Genomic DNA, 14,778 nt, shown 5'->3' on the forward strand with positions numbered 1-14,778 from the left:
GTCGTTTGATTCAGTGCTTTTGTCTTGATGACATTAACTATGTTAGTTAATTAAACTATGTTAGTGAGTTAAAACATCAATAACATGGTTCACTTTTAGCACTGACTTCCTCCTGATATACAATACCAAAGTAAAAAAATCTATCTATAGTAAAGGTTGTAAAACCAAAAACAACATAATTAATGTAAGCAGGGAGTGGTCACTGACATATTGCTGCTTTTTTCTCTCAAGATCTTGTGAGTTTATCTTTGTGACGTTTTGACTTGAGTATCTTCTGCTTAAAAAGACACAGTGAAGCCTCATCTTCATCCACATCCTTGCAGTAAAAGTATTTTTGTGTTTCACCTTAAAGAATAATGAGGATCTATTGATACTGATATTGAAGATCAGCTTTATTATTTACATATTGTTAATTTCATAAAAACAAACAATGTTACACTGACTTAAATTATATGAAATATATAAAATGTAATATTGTTCTTTTTTCCTTTTATTCATAAAAAGAGTTCTGGTGACTTTACATGATGTAATTGTGTTTTTAGTAAGTATCACTTTAGCCTGTGGAGCTCTCCAGTGCTGCTGATGAGGGCGATCTTTAGGTTGTCTTCAGGCTTCCACATGGTCATGCCCACACACATCACATCAGCATTGTCAGGATATGGGTTCATGACACCTTCTTGTCGTACCTGTAAATGTAACCAATAAAAAGGTCACAGATGTCCAAGTGAAAAGTAATAATAAGAGAGACTAAAAGAAAAATCTAGTAACACAGAGACTCACAGTGAGGTCCTGTTTAGGTTTCAGTTTAAAGTTTTCTTTAAATGTGTATGTTGTGATTTGGTCACTTCTCTTTAGTTTTAACTTCCAACCTGCCATCAATATATCCTGTAAAAGAGAACAAAAGGGGGGGCGTGTTTATAAATGAAAGTATATAATTTCCATCTTTGTGTTGTATCTGCAACTGAAAAGGACCTTGTTTCTGAATACACAAAACATGTTGTTTGTGTTTATGTAGTACTCATTGTTCTTCAGCATGCTAGCAGCAGTACCTCACTGGATGTGTTTTTCAGACAGATATAGTTGCCATGTCTGTCGACCTCGTCCAAAATGATGTCACCTTTCTGTGGTGTGTTAGGTTTGTTTGACTGTTGCTGAGAGAGACAACAAACACAGATCAGTGATGTAAAATAGTTTGAGCTTATTAGAAACAGTGTTTGCTAAAAGTTGCTAAAAGATTTAATACACATTAAATAAATAGCCAAAAACTATGTTTATAACAAAATAATTCAGTGAAGTGAGGCAATGCTGAGAAACACAAAATTTTATTGTTGGTTTTAATATGAATCACAGAAGTAACTAAAGTTTCAAATTCTCTCTCAGATGTTCATGATCCAGTTTTTAGTTCTTGTCCCATGAACGACTGTAAATCAGTGAAGTGTTGAAAACGTGTTTGTCTGTCTGTATTTACCTGTTTTGCATGTTCTTTGACAGATGGTTGTTTCATCTCCTGCTGGAAATTCTGTTTTCCATCCTTCTTCAACTTTGTGTCAGCTTCCTGTTTTTTCTCCTGATCACAGACAGTACAAACTGACGTCAGAGGAAACTAGTCTGACCAAAACAGTTTTTAAAAATGAGCAGGGTTTGTTTTTTTTCAAAACTTTGTGCTTTAATACAAATATATATTTTCTGACGTCATGTTTATTAAAACGGGTGAGATTTAAAAATAATTGATACTTGTGTCTTCATATTTTTTCAGTTTGAACTGTGAGACGTAGAAATAAGAGTCCTGAAAGGCTCTGAAATGTTCGGCTTGTTTGCCTTTAACTTCTGTTCTGTGATTGCTGAATGATTTCAGAGGTTTTTGCAGCAAACCTTGAATTTCCTTCTCCACTGTCTCTTATTGTGTGGATGTGAGTCTTTGTCTGTGTTTGGAATAGAAATCTGTTTTTACACACTCAGTTTGGGTCCTTGTTTCCTTTCTTGGCATTAAAAAGCCAATAAAATCAATAATAAATGTAAATGTGCTGCATGTTTGTTTGTTTGTTTGTTTATGGTTGAGAACAGAGCGAGGTCCCAGTAAATGAATGTGTGTTTTGTCTGAAGTGTTCAAAACAACAGTCTGCGTGTGTTTACTTCTTTCTTCATGTTGCTGATCTCTGCATGTTTCTTCTCTTTCTCTTTTTTATTGGCCTCCATCTTCTTTTCAGCTTCCTGTTTTTTCTCCAACTAACAGACAAACAGATGAACACAAAGGTTCAGCCTGAACAAAACTATCAGGACTGTTAAACATAACAGTCTGAACACGTCTCCAAAACTGTTCACACATTTTCTGTTTGCTTTCAAATGTCTCTTCCTGAAAGAGCTCAAACAGGAAATCTGACCTCTGACTGAACCTGAACTCCAATAATGTCACTGAATATGAGAGCAAGCTGAAGATTTGTGTTTCTATAAATATCTTTATGGTAAAAGAAACATGCATGTGTTCATGCACAATTAATATAGAGTATGAAAATAAAATAATTGATAATCTGGTCTCTGTGTTTTTGTAACTTTATCAAATTTTCAGTCTAGTTTTCAGATTACAAATTAAAATGCAAATGTTCCAAATACTCTAAACATTTTCTGTTCTTCCTATTTCATAATCTTAACCTCTTTTTTTATTATTTTAATAAAAAAATACAAAATTTGTAATTAACAAAAATTATATGAAATATATAAAATGTAATATTGCTCTTTTATCTTTTGTTCATCAGAAAACAAAAAAAGTATTTCTGGTGTATTCTCTTGATATAGTCTAGGTTGTAAAAAGCATCACTTTACTTGGTGCTTTTCTCCACTGCTGCTGATGAGGCTGATCTTCAGGTCGTCTTCAGATCTCCATTTACAAAGGTCCTGCCACTTCAGGTCAGCATTGTTAGGATGTGGGTTCCTGACACCTGCTCCACGCAACTGTAAATATAGCCAAAAAGAAGGTCACACATGTCCAAGTGAAAAGTAATAATTAAACTAACAGAAAGAAACATTTAGTAACACAGAGACTCACAGTGAGTCCTTCTCCAGCTTTCAGTGTAAAGTTTCTTTCAAATTTGTAAGTGAGCGTTTTTTTTGTTGTTGATCTGTAGTTCTATGTCCCAACGTGTCAACAACTTATCCTGCAAGAGGGAATCAAAAGAATGAGACATTAATAAAGTTCAATGTGTGTTCAATCCAAATTGTTTATAAATGAATGTGTGTTGTTTCAAAAATATTTCAGAATACACAAAACATGTTGTTTGTGTTTATGTAGTACTCATTGTTCGTCAGCATGCAAGCAGCAGTACCTCACTGGAAGTGTTTTTCAGACAGATATAGTCACCATGTCTGTCGACCTCGTCCAAAACGATGTCACCTTTCTGTGGTGTGTTAGGTTTGTTTGACTGTTGCTGAGAGAGACAACAAATACAGATCAGTGATGTAAAATAGTTTGAGCTTATTAGAAACAGTGTTTGCTAAAAGTTGCTAAAAGATTTAATACACATTAAATAAATAGCCAAAAACTATGTTTATAACAAAATAATTCAGTGAAGTGAGGCAATGCTGAGAAACACAAAATTTTATTGTTGGTCTTAATATGAATCACAGAAGTAACTAAAGTTTCAAATTCTTTCTCAGTGAGATGTTCATGATCCAGTTTTTAGTTCTTATCCCACGAACGACTGTAAATCAGTGAAGTGTTGAAAACGTGTTTGTCTGTCTGTATTTACCTGTTTTGCATGTTCTTTGACAGATGGTTGTTTCATCTCCTGCTGGAAATTCAGTTTTTCATCCTTCTTCAACTTTGTGTCAGCTTCCTGTTTTTTCTCCTGATCACAGACAGTACAAACTAACGTCAGAGGAAACTAGTCTGACCAAAACAGTTTTTAAAAATGAGCAGGGTTTGTTTTCTTTCAAAACTTTGTGCTTTAACACAAATATATATTTTATGACGTTGTGTTTATTAAAACGGGTGAGATTTACAAAGAATTAATACTTGTGTCTTCATATTTTTTCAGTTTGAACTGTGAGACGTGGAAATAAGAGTCCTGAAAGTCTCGGAAATGTTCGGCTTGTTTGCCTTTAACTTCTGTTCTGTGATTGCTGAATGATTTCAGAGGTTTTTGCAGCAAACCTTGAATTTTCTTCTCCGCTGTCTCTTATTGTGTGGATGTGAGTCTTTGTCTGTGTTTGTAATAGAAATCTGATTTTACACACTCAGTTTGGGTCCTTGTTTCCTTTCTTGGCATTAAAAAGCCAATAAAATCAATAATAAATGTAAATGTGCTGCATGTTTGTTTGTTTATGGTTGAGGACAGAGCGAGGTAAATGAATGTGTGTTTGGTCTGAAGTGTTCAAAACAAGAGTCTGCGTGTGTTTACTTCTTTCTTCATGTTGCTGATCTTTGCATGTTTCTTCTCTTTCTCTTTTTCATTGGCCTCCTTCATCTTCTTTTCAGCTTCCTGTTTTTTCTCCAACTAACAGACAAACAGATGAACACAAAGGTTCAGCCTGAACAAAACTATCAGGACTGTTAAACATTACAGCTCACTTTTTAGCAGCTTGTCCAGGTTTTTGCTGTTAGTCTCCATCAGGCTGCTCCACCAACACACAGAAGCATAACAGAGAGCACTGAGCATCACAATGTGATCAATATATGCAGCATCTCATCACACACAGTAAAGAAGCTCAGCCTCTGCAGACACTTCATAACATCTGTCTAAATGTAATGTTATAATAATAATATTATAATTATAATTAATAACAATTATAATTATTATTGTTTCTTTCATCTATATCACACACACAGAAGTGAGATATTCCAATAACTACAGATGGATAAAGTTGCCATGAAGTACCTGATATTTCTCAGCTCCCATCTCCTGCTGCTGAGTCGGCACTTCTTTATTATTCATAGAAATAATTTTCAATTTCCTTCGTAATGAAATGTTCATAATCTCCAGAATTTCACGTCTTTCCAATGAATGACTGTAAGTCAGTGAAATGTTGAAAACATGTGTTTGTCTGTCTGTATTTACCTGTTTTGCATGTTCTTTGAAAGATGGCTGTTTCATCTCCTGCTGGAAATTCTGTCTTTCATCCTTCTTCATCTTCTTGCCAGGTTCCTGTTTTTTCTCCTGATCACACACAGTACAAACTGATGTCAGAGGTAACTAGTCTGACCAAAACAGTTTGTTCAAAAAGATCAAAGTATTTCTGTTACTTTTCATAACTTTGTCCTTTAATTAAAATATATATATTTATGATATGTTGTTCATTAAGAGATAAACAGCTAAGATTTAAAAAATCAAACTTGATTTTTGACTTCATACTTTTAGATTCTAAAACATGGAAATAAGAGTTCTGAAGGTCGCTGACATTTTCAGCTTTTTGGCTTTAACTTCTTTTTATTTTGAATTCTGTGATAAACCCTCTAACTCTGTCCTGTGGAGGCCTTGTCTGTAGTTTGTGAGAACTTTCTGAATTACTTTGTTGAAAAAGTCTCTGCTTTAACGTCACTGAATACAGATTAGTGGGTGAAAGATCAGTGATGTAAAACAATTTGAGCTTCTTAGAAAATGTCTTTGCTAAGAGTTGCTAAATCTTAAGAAACTATAGCTAGGAAACTACAGACAGTACAAACTGACGTCAAATGTGTTATGGAAAATTCTAGTTTATCCTGACATTCAGAGTTATGTGTTTAGAATCTCACTGTAGGATTTGGTATAACCTTTGTATGCTTAGGTGAAGCTGTCAGTATGACCTCATAAGGAAAACTGCTTAGCTAGGCGTAATGATGTTTCAGTATGTTATCTGCTAACTGTTTTGCTCAGAAGGATGAAACTCAGGGCCAGCACCAGGAGCTTCCTGGGAAACAATAGTGGGAGTTGCTTTCTGCCCAGCCACAGCCCGTGGGACAGAAACCTCTTGTAACTAAAAGATACAGAAAGTTGTGTGTGGAGGGGTATAAAAGCGGAGCTGAGACATCCCAAGGGCAGAGCTGGCATGACTGTGAACTGTGATGTTTGATGTGTGTGTTGGCTCTCCTGCGCAGTAATAAATAGCTTGATCACAGCTCTTTCCGTGTTGCAGACTTTATTTACAAAATTCTACGACAAGCTTGGCATCACGAACTGTTTCCTTTCAAATGTCTCTTCCTTAAAGAGCTCAAACAGGAAATCTGACCTCTGACTGACCTTGAACTCCAATAATGTCACTGAATATGAGAGCAAGCTGAAGATTTGTGTTTCTATAAATATCTTTATGGTAAAAGAAACATGCATGTGTTCATGCACAATTAATATAGAGTATGAAAATAAAATAATTGATAATCTGGTCTCTGTGTTTTTGTAACTTTATCAAATTTTCAGTCTAGTTTTCAGATTACAAATTAAAATGCAAATGTTCCAAATACTCTAAACATTTTCTGTTCTTCCTATTTCATAATCTTAACCTCTTTTTTTATTATTTTAATAAAAAAATACAAAATTTGTAATTAACAAAAATTATATGAAATATATAAAATGTAATATTGCTCTTTTATCTTTTGTTCATCAGAAAACAAAAAAGTATTTCTGGTGTATTCTCTTGATATAGTCTAGGTTGTAAAAAGCATCACTTTACTTGGTGCTTTTCTCCACTGCTGCTGATGAGGCTGATCTTCAGGTCGTCTTCAGATCTCCATTTACAAAGGTCCTGCCACTTCAGGTCAGCATTGTTAGGATGTGGGTTCCTGACACCTGCTCCACGCAACTGTAAATATAGCCAAAAAGAAGGTCACACATGTCCAAGTGAAAAGTAATAATTAAACTAACAGAAAGAAACATTTAGTAACACAGAGACTCACAGTGAGTCCTTCTCCAGCTTTCAGTGTAAAGTTTCTTTCAAATTTGTAAGTGAGCGTTTTTTTGTTGTTGATCTGTAGTTCTATGTCCCAACGTGTCAACAACTTATCCTGCAAGAGGGAATCAAAAGAATGAGACATTAATAAAGTTCAATGTGTGTTCAATCCAAATTGTTTATAAATGAATGTGTGTTGTTTCAAAAATATTTCAGAATACACAAAACATGTTGTTTGTGTTTATGTAGTACTCATTGTTCGTCAGCATGCAAGCAGCAGTACCTCACTGGAAGTGTTTTTCAGACAGATATAGTCACCATGTCTGTCGACCTCGTCCAAAACGATGTCACCTTTCTGTGGTGTGTTAGGTTTGTTTGACTGTTGCTGAGAGAGACAACAAATACAGATCAGTGATGTAAAATAGTTTGAGCTTATTAGAAACAGTGTTTGCTAAAAGTTGCTAAAAGATTTAATACACATTAAATAAATAGCCAAAAACTATGTTTATAACAAAATAATTCAGTGAAGTGAGGCAATGCTGAGAAACACAAAATTTTATTGTTGGTCTTAATATGAATCACAGAAGTAACTAAAGTTTCAAATTCTTTCTCAGTGAGATGTTCATGATCCAGTTTTTAGTTCTTATCCCACGAACGACTGTAAATCAGTGAAGTGTTGAAAACGTGTTTGTCTGTCTGTATTTACCTGTTTTGCATGTTCTTTGACAGATGGTTGTTTCATCTCCTGCTGGAAATTCAGTTTTTCATCCTTCTTCAACTTTGTGTCAGCTTCCTGTTTTTTCTCCTGATCACAGACAGTACAAACTAACGTCAGAGGAAACTAGTCTGACCAAAACAGTTTTTAAAAATGAGCAGGGTTTGTTTTCTTTCAAAACTTTGTGCTTTAACACAAATATATATTTTATGACGTTGTGTTTATTAAAACGGGTGAGATTTACAAAGAATTAATACTTGTGTCTTCATATTTTTTCAGTTTGAACTGTGAGACGTGGAAATAAGAGTCCTGAAAGTCTCGGAAATGTTCGGCTTGTTTGCCTTTAACTTCTGTTCTGTGATTGCTGAATGATTTCAGAGGTTTTTGCAGCAAACCTTGAATTTTCTTCTCCGCTGTCTCTTATTGTGTGGATGTGAGTCTTTGTCTGTGTTTGTAATAGAAATCTGATTTTACACACTCAGTTTGGGTCCTTGTTTCCTTTCTTGGCATTAAAAAGCCAATAAAATCAATAATAAATGTAAATGTGCTGCATGTTTGTTTGTTTATGGTTGAGGACAGAGCGAGGTAAATGAATGTGTGTTTGGTCTGAAGTGTTCAAAACAAGAGTCTGCGTGTGTTTACTTCTTTCTTCATGTTGCTGATCTTTGCATGTTTCTTCTCTTTCTCTTTTTCATTGGCCTCCTTCATCTTCTTTTCAGCTTCCTGTTTTTCTCCAACTAACAGACAAACAGATGAACACAAAGGTTCAGCCTGAACAAAACTATCAGGACTGTTAAACATTACAGCTCACTTTTTAGCAGCTTGTCCAGGTTTTTGCTGTTAGTCTCCATCAGGCTGCTCCACCAACACACAGAAGCATAACAGAGAGCACTGAGCATCACAATGTGATCAATATATGCAGCATCTCATCACACACAGTAAAGAAGCTCAGCCTCTGCAGACACTTCATAACATCTGTCTAAATGTAATGTTATAATAATAATATTATAATTATAATTAATAACAATTATAATTATTATTGTTTCTTTCATCTATATCACACACACAGAAGTGAGATATTCCAATAACTACAGATGGATAAAGTTGCCATGAAGTACCTGATATTTCTCAGCTCCCATCTCCTGCTGCTGAGTCGGCACTTCTTTATTATTCATAGAAATAATTTTCAATTTCCTTCGTAATGAAATGTTCATAATCTCCAGAATTTCACGTCTTTCCAATGAATGACTGTAAGTCAGTGAAATGTTGAAAACATGTGTTTGTCTGTCTGTATTTACCTGTTTTGCATGTTCTTTGAAAGATGGCTGTTTCATCTCCTGCTGGAAATTCTGTCTTTCATCCTTCTTCATCTTCTTGCCAGGTTCCTGTTTTTTCTCCTGATCACACACAGTACAAACTGATGTCAGAGGTAACTAGTCTGACCAAAACAGTTTGTTCAAAAAGATCAAAGTATTTCTGTTACTTTTCATAACTTTGTCCTTTAATTAAAATATATATATTTATGATATGTTGTTCATTAAGAGATAAACAGCTAAGATTTAAAAAATCAAACTTGATTTTTGACTTCATACTTTTAGATTCTAAAACATGGAAATAAGAGTTCTGAAGGTCGCTGACATTTTCAGCTTTTTGGCTTTAACTTCTTTTTATTTTGAATTCTGTGATAAACCCTCTAACTCTGTCCTGTGGAGGCCTTGTCTGTAGTTTGTGAGAACTTTCTGAATTACTTTGTTGAAAAAGTCTCTGCTTTAACGTCACTGAATACAGATTAGTGGGTGAAAGATCAGTGATGTAAAACAATTTGAGCTTCTTAGAAAATGTCTTTGCTAAGAGTTGCTAAATCTTAAGAAACTATAGCTAGGAAACTACAGACAGTACAAACTGACGTCAAATGTGTTATGGAAAATTCTAGTTTATCCTGACATTCAGAGTTATGTGTTTAGAATCTCACTGTAGGATTTGGTATAACCTTTGTATGCTTAGGTGAAGCTGTCAGTATGACCTCATAAGGAAAACTGCTTAGCTAGGCGTAATGATGTTTCAGTATGTTATCTGCTAACTGTTTTGCTCAGAAGGATGAAACTCAGGGCCAGCACCAGGAGCTTCCTGGGAAACAATAGTGGGAGTTGCTTTCTGCCCAGCCACAGCCCGTGGGACAGAAACCTCTTGTAACTAAAAGATACAGAAAGTTGTGTGTGGAGGGGTATAAAAGCGGAGCTGAGACATCCCAAGGGCAGAGCTGGCATGACTGTGAACTGTGATGTTTGATGTGTGTGTTGGCTCTCCTGCGCAGTAATAAATAGCTTGATCACAGCTCTTTCCGTGTTGCAGACTTTATTTACAAAATTCTACGACAAGCTTGGCATCACGAACTGTTTCCTTTCAAATGTCTCTTCCTTAAAGAGCTCAAACAGGAAATCTGACCTCTGACTGACCTTGAACTCCAATAATGTCACTGAATATGAGAGCAAGCTGAAGATTTGTGTTTCTATAAATATCTTTATGGTAAAAGAAACATGCATGTGTTTATGTACAGTTAAGATATGATATAAAATAAAATAATTGATAATGTGGTCTCTGTGTTTTTGTAACCTTTATCAAAGTTTCAGTCCAGTTTTCAGAAATTAAATTAAAACACAATCATTTCCGTTTAATTTCTCAAACAACAAGAACTACTCTTATCTTTTTCTGTTCTTTCTATTTCATAATCTTAACCTCATCAAGTTCCCTCAGAATTATAAAAAGCATAAAAATGTTTTACACAAACAAGAAACATATCTAAAGGTTTTTTTTTTAAAAAAACACACTTTTGCTAACCTCTGTTTTATTGGATTCCTTCTTTTTCATGTTTTGCTTCAGTTGCTGATGTTTGGTGAGAGCTGATGAGCCTCCAGACTGAGAGAAGATATGAACAGAAACATTTGGGTTGTTACATAATGTACTGCAAAAGGAAGCATATTTGAATATTAGGATAGTAGAAAAATACCATCTATTCATACAGGAGAAGATGATGACTATATATTTCCCTTCACATTATTCCTCTGATGATTTTTAATTGTTTTATTTCCATTTTACTGTTAGTAAAATTGTCTCTTTCTTTTCTTTAAAAATGTTTATATTTTATTTATAAACATTATTTTCTCCAAATACAGGAAATTTGTCATACTTGTTTTTCTACATGTTTTGTTGTCTTGTCTGTTTCTTTCATATCATTCACTGACTCGATGTCCTGTGTCATGAGCGTCTCCTGCTCTTGGTCCGGTTCAGTTTTTGTTGTTTCTTGTTTTTTTCGTAAGCAGTGAGGTTTCCAGACATCTGTTAAACATTTAGACAAGAAAGTCAACATGATGTCCTCCTGGGCTTTAGAATGGTAACACATCACTTATCATCTCATTTTAATATAAATTAATTAAATATGCTGTATGTTTTCTTTTTAATGCAACACAAAGAGGTTTATAAAAAAAATCTCTAACTTTGCATTTGTGTTGCTTTAACCCCTGTAGGCAAAACTTTAGATAATAATTTTGACAACAAAATAAATAAAATAAATTAAGTAAATTAATTTGTGTCTTACTTGTTTTGTTTCGTCTCCAGATGAAAAAAACTACAATTAAAATCAAGATGATGCTTAGAGCCAAACTAACAAAAACACCAATGATAATGGGAGCAGCAGAAGTGGATGTGAGCTGGAAGTGCTCATCTAAAACAATAAAAACAGAATTACATATTATTATAAAAGATTCTGGTTCATTCAAGCCAAAATCGACATCATAAATTTTACAAACTACATTTACCTGGAACATGTATGTGTGTCTCTCTGCTCTGGTTGGTGTTCCTCTGTTGGACTCTGCAGGTGATGTTGTTGCTGTGTCTCTTCTCCACAGTCACTCTGCTGCTGACAGTATAGAGGTCATCAGGACCTCTGAGGGTCTCTGTAGGTCCAGCCGAGAGGAGGTTTCCCTCACCGTCCAACCACAGCAGCTCAGGCTTTGGGTGCCAACCTTCAGATTTACACTCTAACATCACTCCTGTCTTCTCTCTGCCAGCCCCTTCTAAGTTGATGACAGGTGAGGAGACAGCACTCGATGCTGGATGAAGATGATGGATTATGTACAATTTAAAATACTGATCAGTAATACAAATCACTACAATATTCACCAGTCTAAAGACAACATTTGAATATTGCAAATCTGATAAAGACTTCTTTTACACCACCTAACTGTTTGATGATTTTCATATTATTTGTCCCTCAGTCAAATTCTTGTGTTTTGTATTTGGTTATTGAACATGCAGTAATTATTTTCTTTGAAATCGCCAGTTTCTAGATATTACATCCAAACCAACTGCGACAATATTTCATTTCCAAACTCGTGTAATGCATTGGCTGAATTAATAGCTGAAAACTGTGTTGATTTAACCTACCTTACTGTAAAGTTTGCATTGTGCTCACAAATGTAATTCATTCACTTACCGACCACAAGATCGGTAAAAGCTTCTTCATCCTTCTCCGGAATGTAACATCTGTATCTGCCCTCATCTGCAGGTTTTACTTTGGACAGTTTCAGTGAAATGTTTCCATGTTTCAGCTCATCAGTGAACAATGATGATCGACCTTTGTAGGAGGGGTTTTTCATATTCATGAGGTCCTGGCCTGCACGCCACAGAAACACAAATCTGCGGTCCAGGTCAGGTCTTGTCCACTCAAATGTGATAACAGCAACATTTTCTACAGGTACCAGGTGACATGGCAAAGTGATGTCTTCCCCAGCTGTTGCAATAATTGGCTGAGTTGGACCAATTAACCGAGACCGACCTGAAATTAAAAGATCGGTTTATTCATTTCTTTATGAATGAGAACCAAGAAATCCTGATGAACCTCAATCGAGAGATGTTCTTTTTCTTTTTCAAATAATATTTCATAACAAATATGTTACTTCACCTAAAATATTCAACATCTACATTTTTGTATTGTGAATTATAATCAAATGATCTAATTACAGATTCAGTTATAATCTATAATCTAGTCACATTAGTCAAAGGTATAACAAGGTTACAGCTTTTAAGAATAAATAAATAAGAACACTGAGAGGTAACACAAAACTTTTGTCAGGGTAGATAAAACAAATTTTAAAAAATGTAAAGAATGACTTATGTGTCATTTCAGTAAACATGGCAATGTGAGTTGTAATTTTCTAAACACATACAAACAAATAATAGCTGTGATCTTATATGTGAAGGTACTTACAAAAATGTACAAGAAGAAGAAAAAACAGAAAACAGCTTCTGAGGCAATAAAGGGAAAATCCAGCCATCTGATGATTTATGCAGCTCTGAAAATGAAAAAAAAAAAAAGAATGCAACAAACAAGTCACTAATAAAACAATAAAACACGACCAAGTCAGTTTCATACTTTCACATTCAATTCAAATGTCCTTGAGGTTTCTTTGATAGACACACATTAACACATACTTTCAGTTCATTATTCCATTATGAATTAAATTGTTTAAATATTGTCAGATGTGTAATACACTATGATTAACTGAAACCGTGTTTAATACAACATTTCATTGCCTTTTTCTGATACTAGGTCATAGTTGTAATATTTGTAAAGAAAACATACAAACCAGATATTAAACACTTATTTATTTGATAAATATTGATTGGACAACAATTATCCAGTCCCCTGAAATGCAGAAAGTTTCAACTTTTCCACCAAAAATAACTTCGAAGGTATAATATGTACCTAAATGTAAATGCTCTAAATGTAGACCTGCTATTCTGTACTAAAATATGTTTTCGATGTATTTTGTATGAGATGGTATTTTAGTAAGATGAGAAAGTAAGTAAGATATAACTTAGACATTAAAAATAAGATATAAAATACAACATACCTGCTGCATGAAGTGGCTCTCACTTGAAAAGAACATACAGTCTGAGTTAGTAAATCATTACTGAGTTATTGAAACTTAGTATTAGTGAAACCAGACATCCTGTGTGTGTGTGTGTGTGTGTGTGTGTGTGTGTGTGCGTGTGTGTGTGTGTGTGTGTGTGTGTGTGTGTGTGTGTGTGAAAAATCTTCCTCACGAACTTTGAGCCTGTTGCGAGGAAACTGCTCAAAACACATTGTAAACACATCTTCTATGATTCTTGCAGGAGCATAAAACCACTTTTCTAAACAGGCAGGTGAATTAACCTGAGAGATTGAAGAGCAGCAGAAACTGTAAAATAAGAGAAAGAAAAAAGTTTGGCAACTTGAATAGATGCAAACTGTTTGTGTTGCTTCCACTGTCCTATTTTTGTGTTTAAAATGTATCAGTACACAAGCACTGCTCGAGCAAAACCTAGTAAACAAATGAAGAGATGAAGTTCTATTAAAGAATTAGCTTCATCCGATGCTGGCATTAGTAAGAATTTAGAATATTTGAATATATATATAATATATAATATATAAGAATATTTTATTGCAAACCAAAGATGAGGGAGAGCTTTAGAAAACAGGAAGATGATCAACAGTTTTCAGAATATGTACACTTTTGCCTTTATTGGACAGGACAGTGAAGACAATAGGCACGAGGAGAGAGAGAAGGGGAACCACACACAGGAAGGTCTGGACTCAAACCCAGGTCCCTGCAGTGAGGACTCTAGCCTTCAGTATATTGGAGCACTTGCTCAGCCAGATGAGCTATAGCAGCACCATCTAATCAGAGTCTGGTGGTCAGTTTGAAGAGTGTGACTGATTATTTGAGCTCCAATACAAGCCTGCCAGCAGCCAGCAAGGGAAAAAGTATGAATCAGTAAAAAAAATGAAAATGAATGGCCTTCTTGACCAAGAAACAAGGCATCAAGTTTTATTTAGTGTCACTGCGGGGAGCGCCGGTGTGTTTGTTAGAGCGGACCCAAAAGCAGACACTGGGTTTGCAAACAGAAGGCGAGCCTCTATTTCGGCTGGGAACATGAAACCATAAAACACCAAGAATAACTATGAAAAACTATGACGAAACTATGACCATGATAACAAAAGGTAAAACTATGACTGTGACTAGATGATATGAGGGAAATTGGCAGACGTCCTGACAATGAACAGTAAGAGACAAAGGACTTAAACCTTTATGGGACCCTCAGCCTGCACTTGATGTGGTCGAGAGGACAAATTTTGATTGTCCTACTGTTGTTCTATATTGTCGGCACCT

The 14,778-nt window shown here is 35.0% G+C and overlaps 1 protein-coding gene across 1 annotated transcript; it reads right to left on the reverse strand.

Moving 5' to 3' along the window:
- Window positions 1-544: 544 nt before the first annotated feature.
- LOC146523031 (uncharacterized) lies at window positions 545-13,133 on the reverse strand. The gene is made up of 19 exons (XM_085154181.1): window positions 12,834-13,133; window positions 12,060-12,401; window positions 11,383-11,676; window positions 11,163-11,288; window positions 10,755-10,903; window positions 10,396-10,621; window positions 8,210-8,298; window positions 7,559-7,657; window positions 7,136-7,237; window positions 6,860-6,967; window positions 6,637-6,765; window positions 5,052-5,150; window positions 4,395-4,490; window positions 3,744-3,842; window positions 2,134-2,226; window positions 1,469-1,567; window positions 1,050-1,151; window positions 781-885; window positions 545-686 (listed from the first exon to the last, which is right to left on the reverse strand). Exons 1-19 carry the CDS (start codon window positions 12,994-12,996, stop codon window positions 549-551), a joined length of 2,658 nt encoding a protein of 885 aa, XP_085010307.1. The 5' UTR covers window positions 12,997-13,133; the 3' UTR covers window positions 545-548.
- Between the last annotated feature and the right edge of the window lie 1,645 nt (window positions 13,134-14,778).

This window comes from Neolamprologus multifasciatus, chromosome 3 (genome assembly GCF_963576455.1).
Source record: "Neolamprologus multifasciatus chromosome 3, fNeoMul1.2, whole genome shotgun sequence".
NCBI classification, from domain to species: Eukaryota; Metazoa; Chordata; class Actinopteri; order Cichliformes; family Cichlidae; genus Neolamprologus; species Neolamprologus multifasciatus.

Coding starts and splice junctions, on each gene's coding strand:
- LOC146523031 (XM_085154181.1), bottom strand. CDS start 12,996: ATGAAACTGACTTGGTCGTGTTTTATTGTTTTATTAGTGACTTGTTTG. Junction 10,622..10,754: donor CAAAACATGTAGAAAAACAA/GTATGACAAATT, acceptor TCAGAGGAATAA/TGTGAAGGGAAATATATAGT. Junction 886..1,049: donor TGAAAAACACATCCAGTGAG/GTACTGCTGCTA, acceptor TCTCTTTTACAG/GATATATTGATGGCAGGTTG.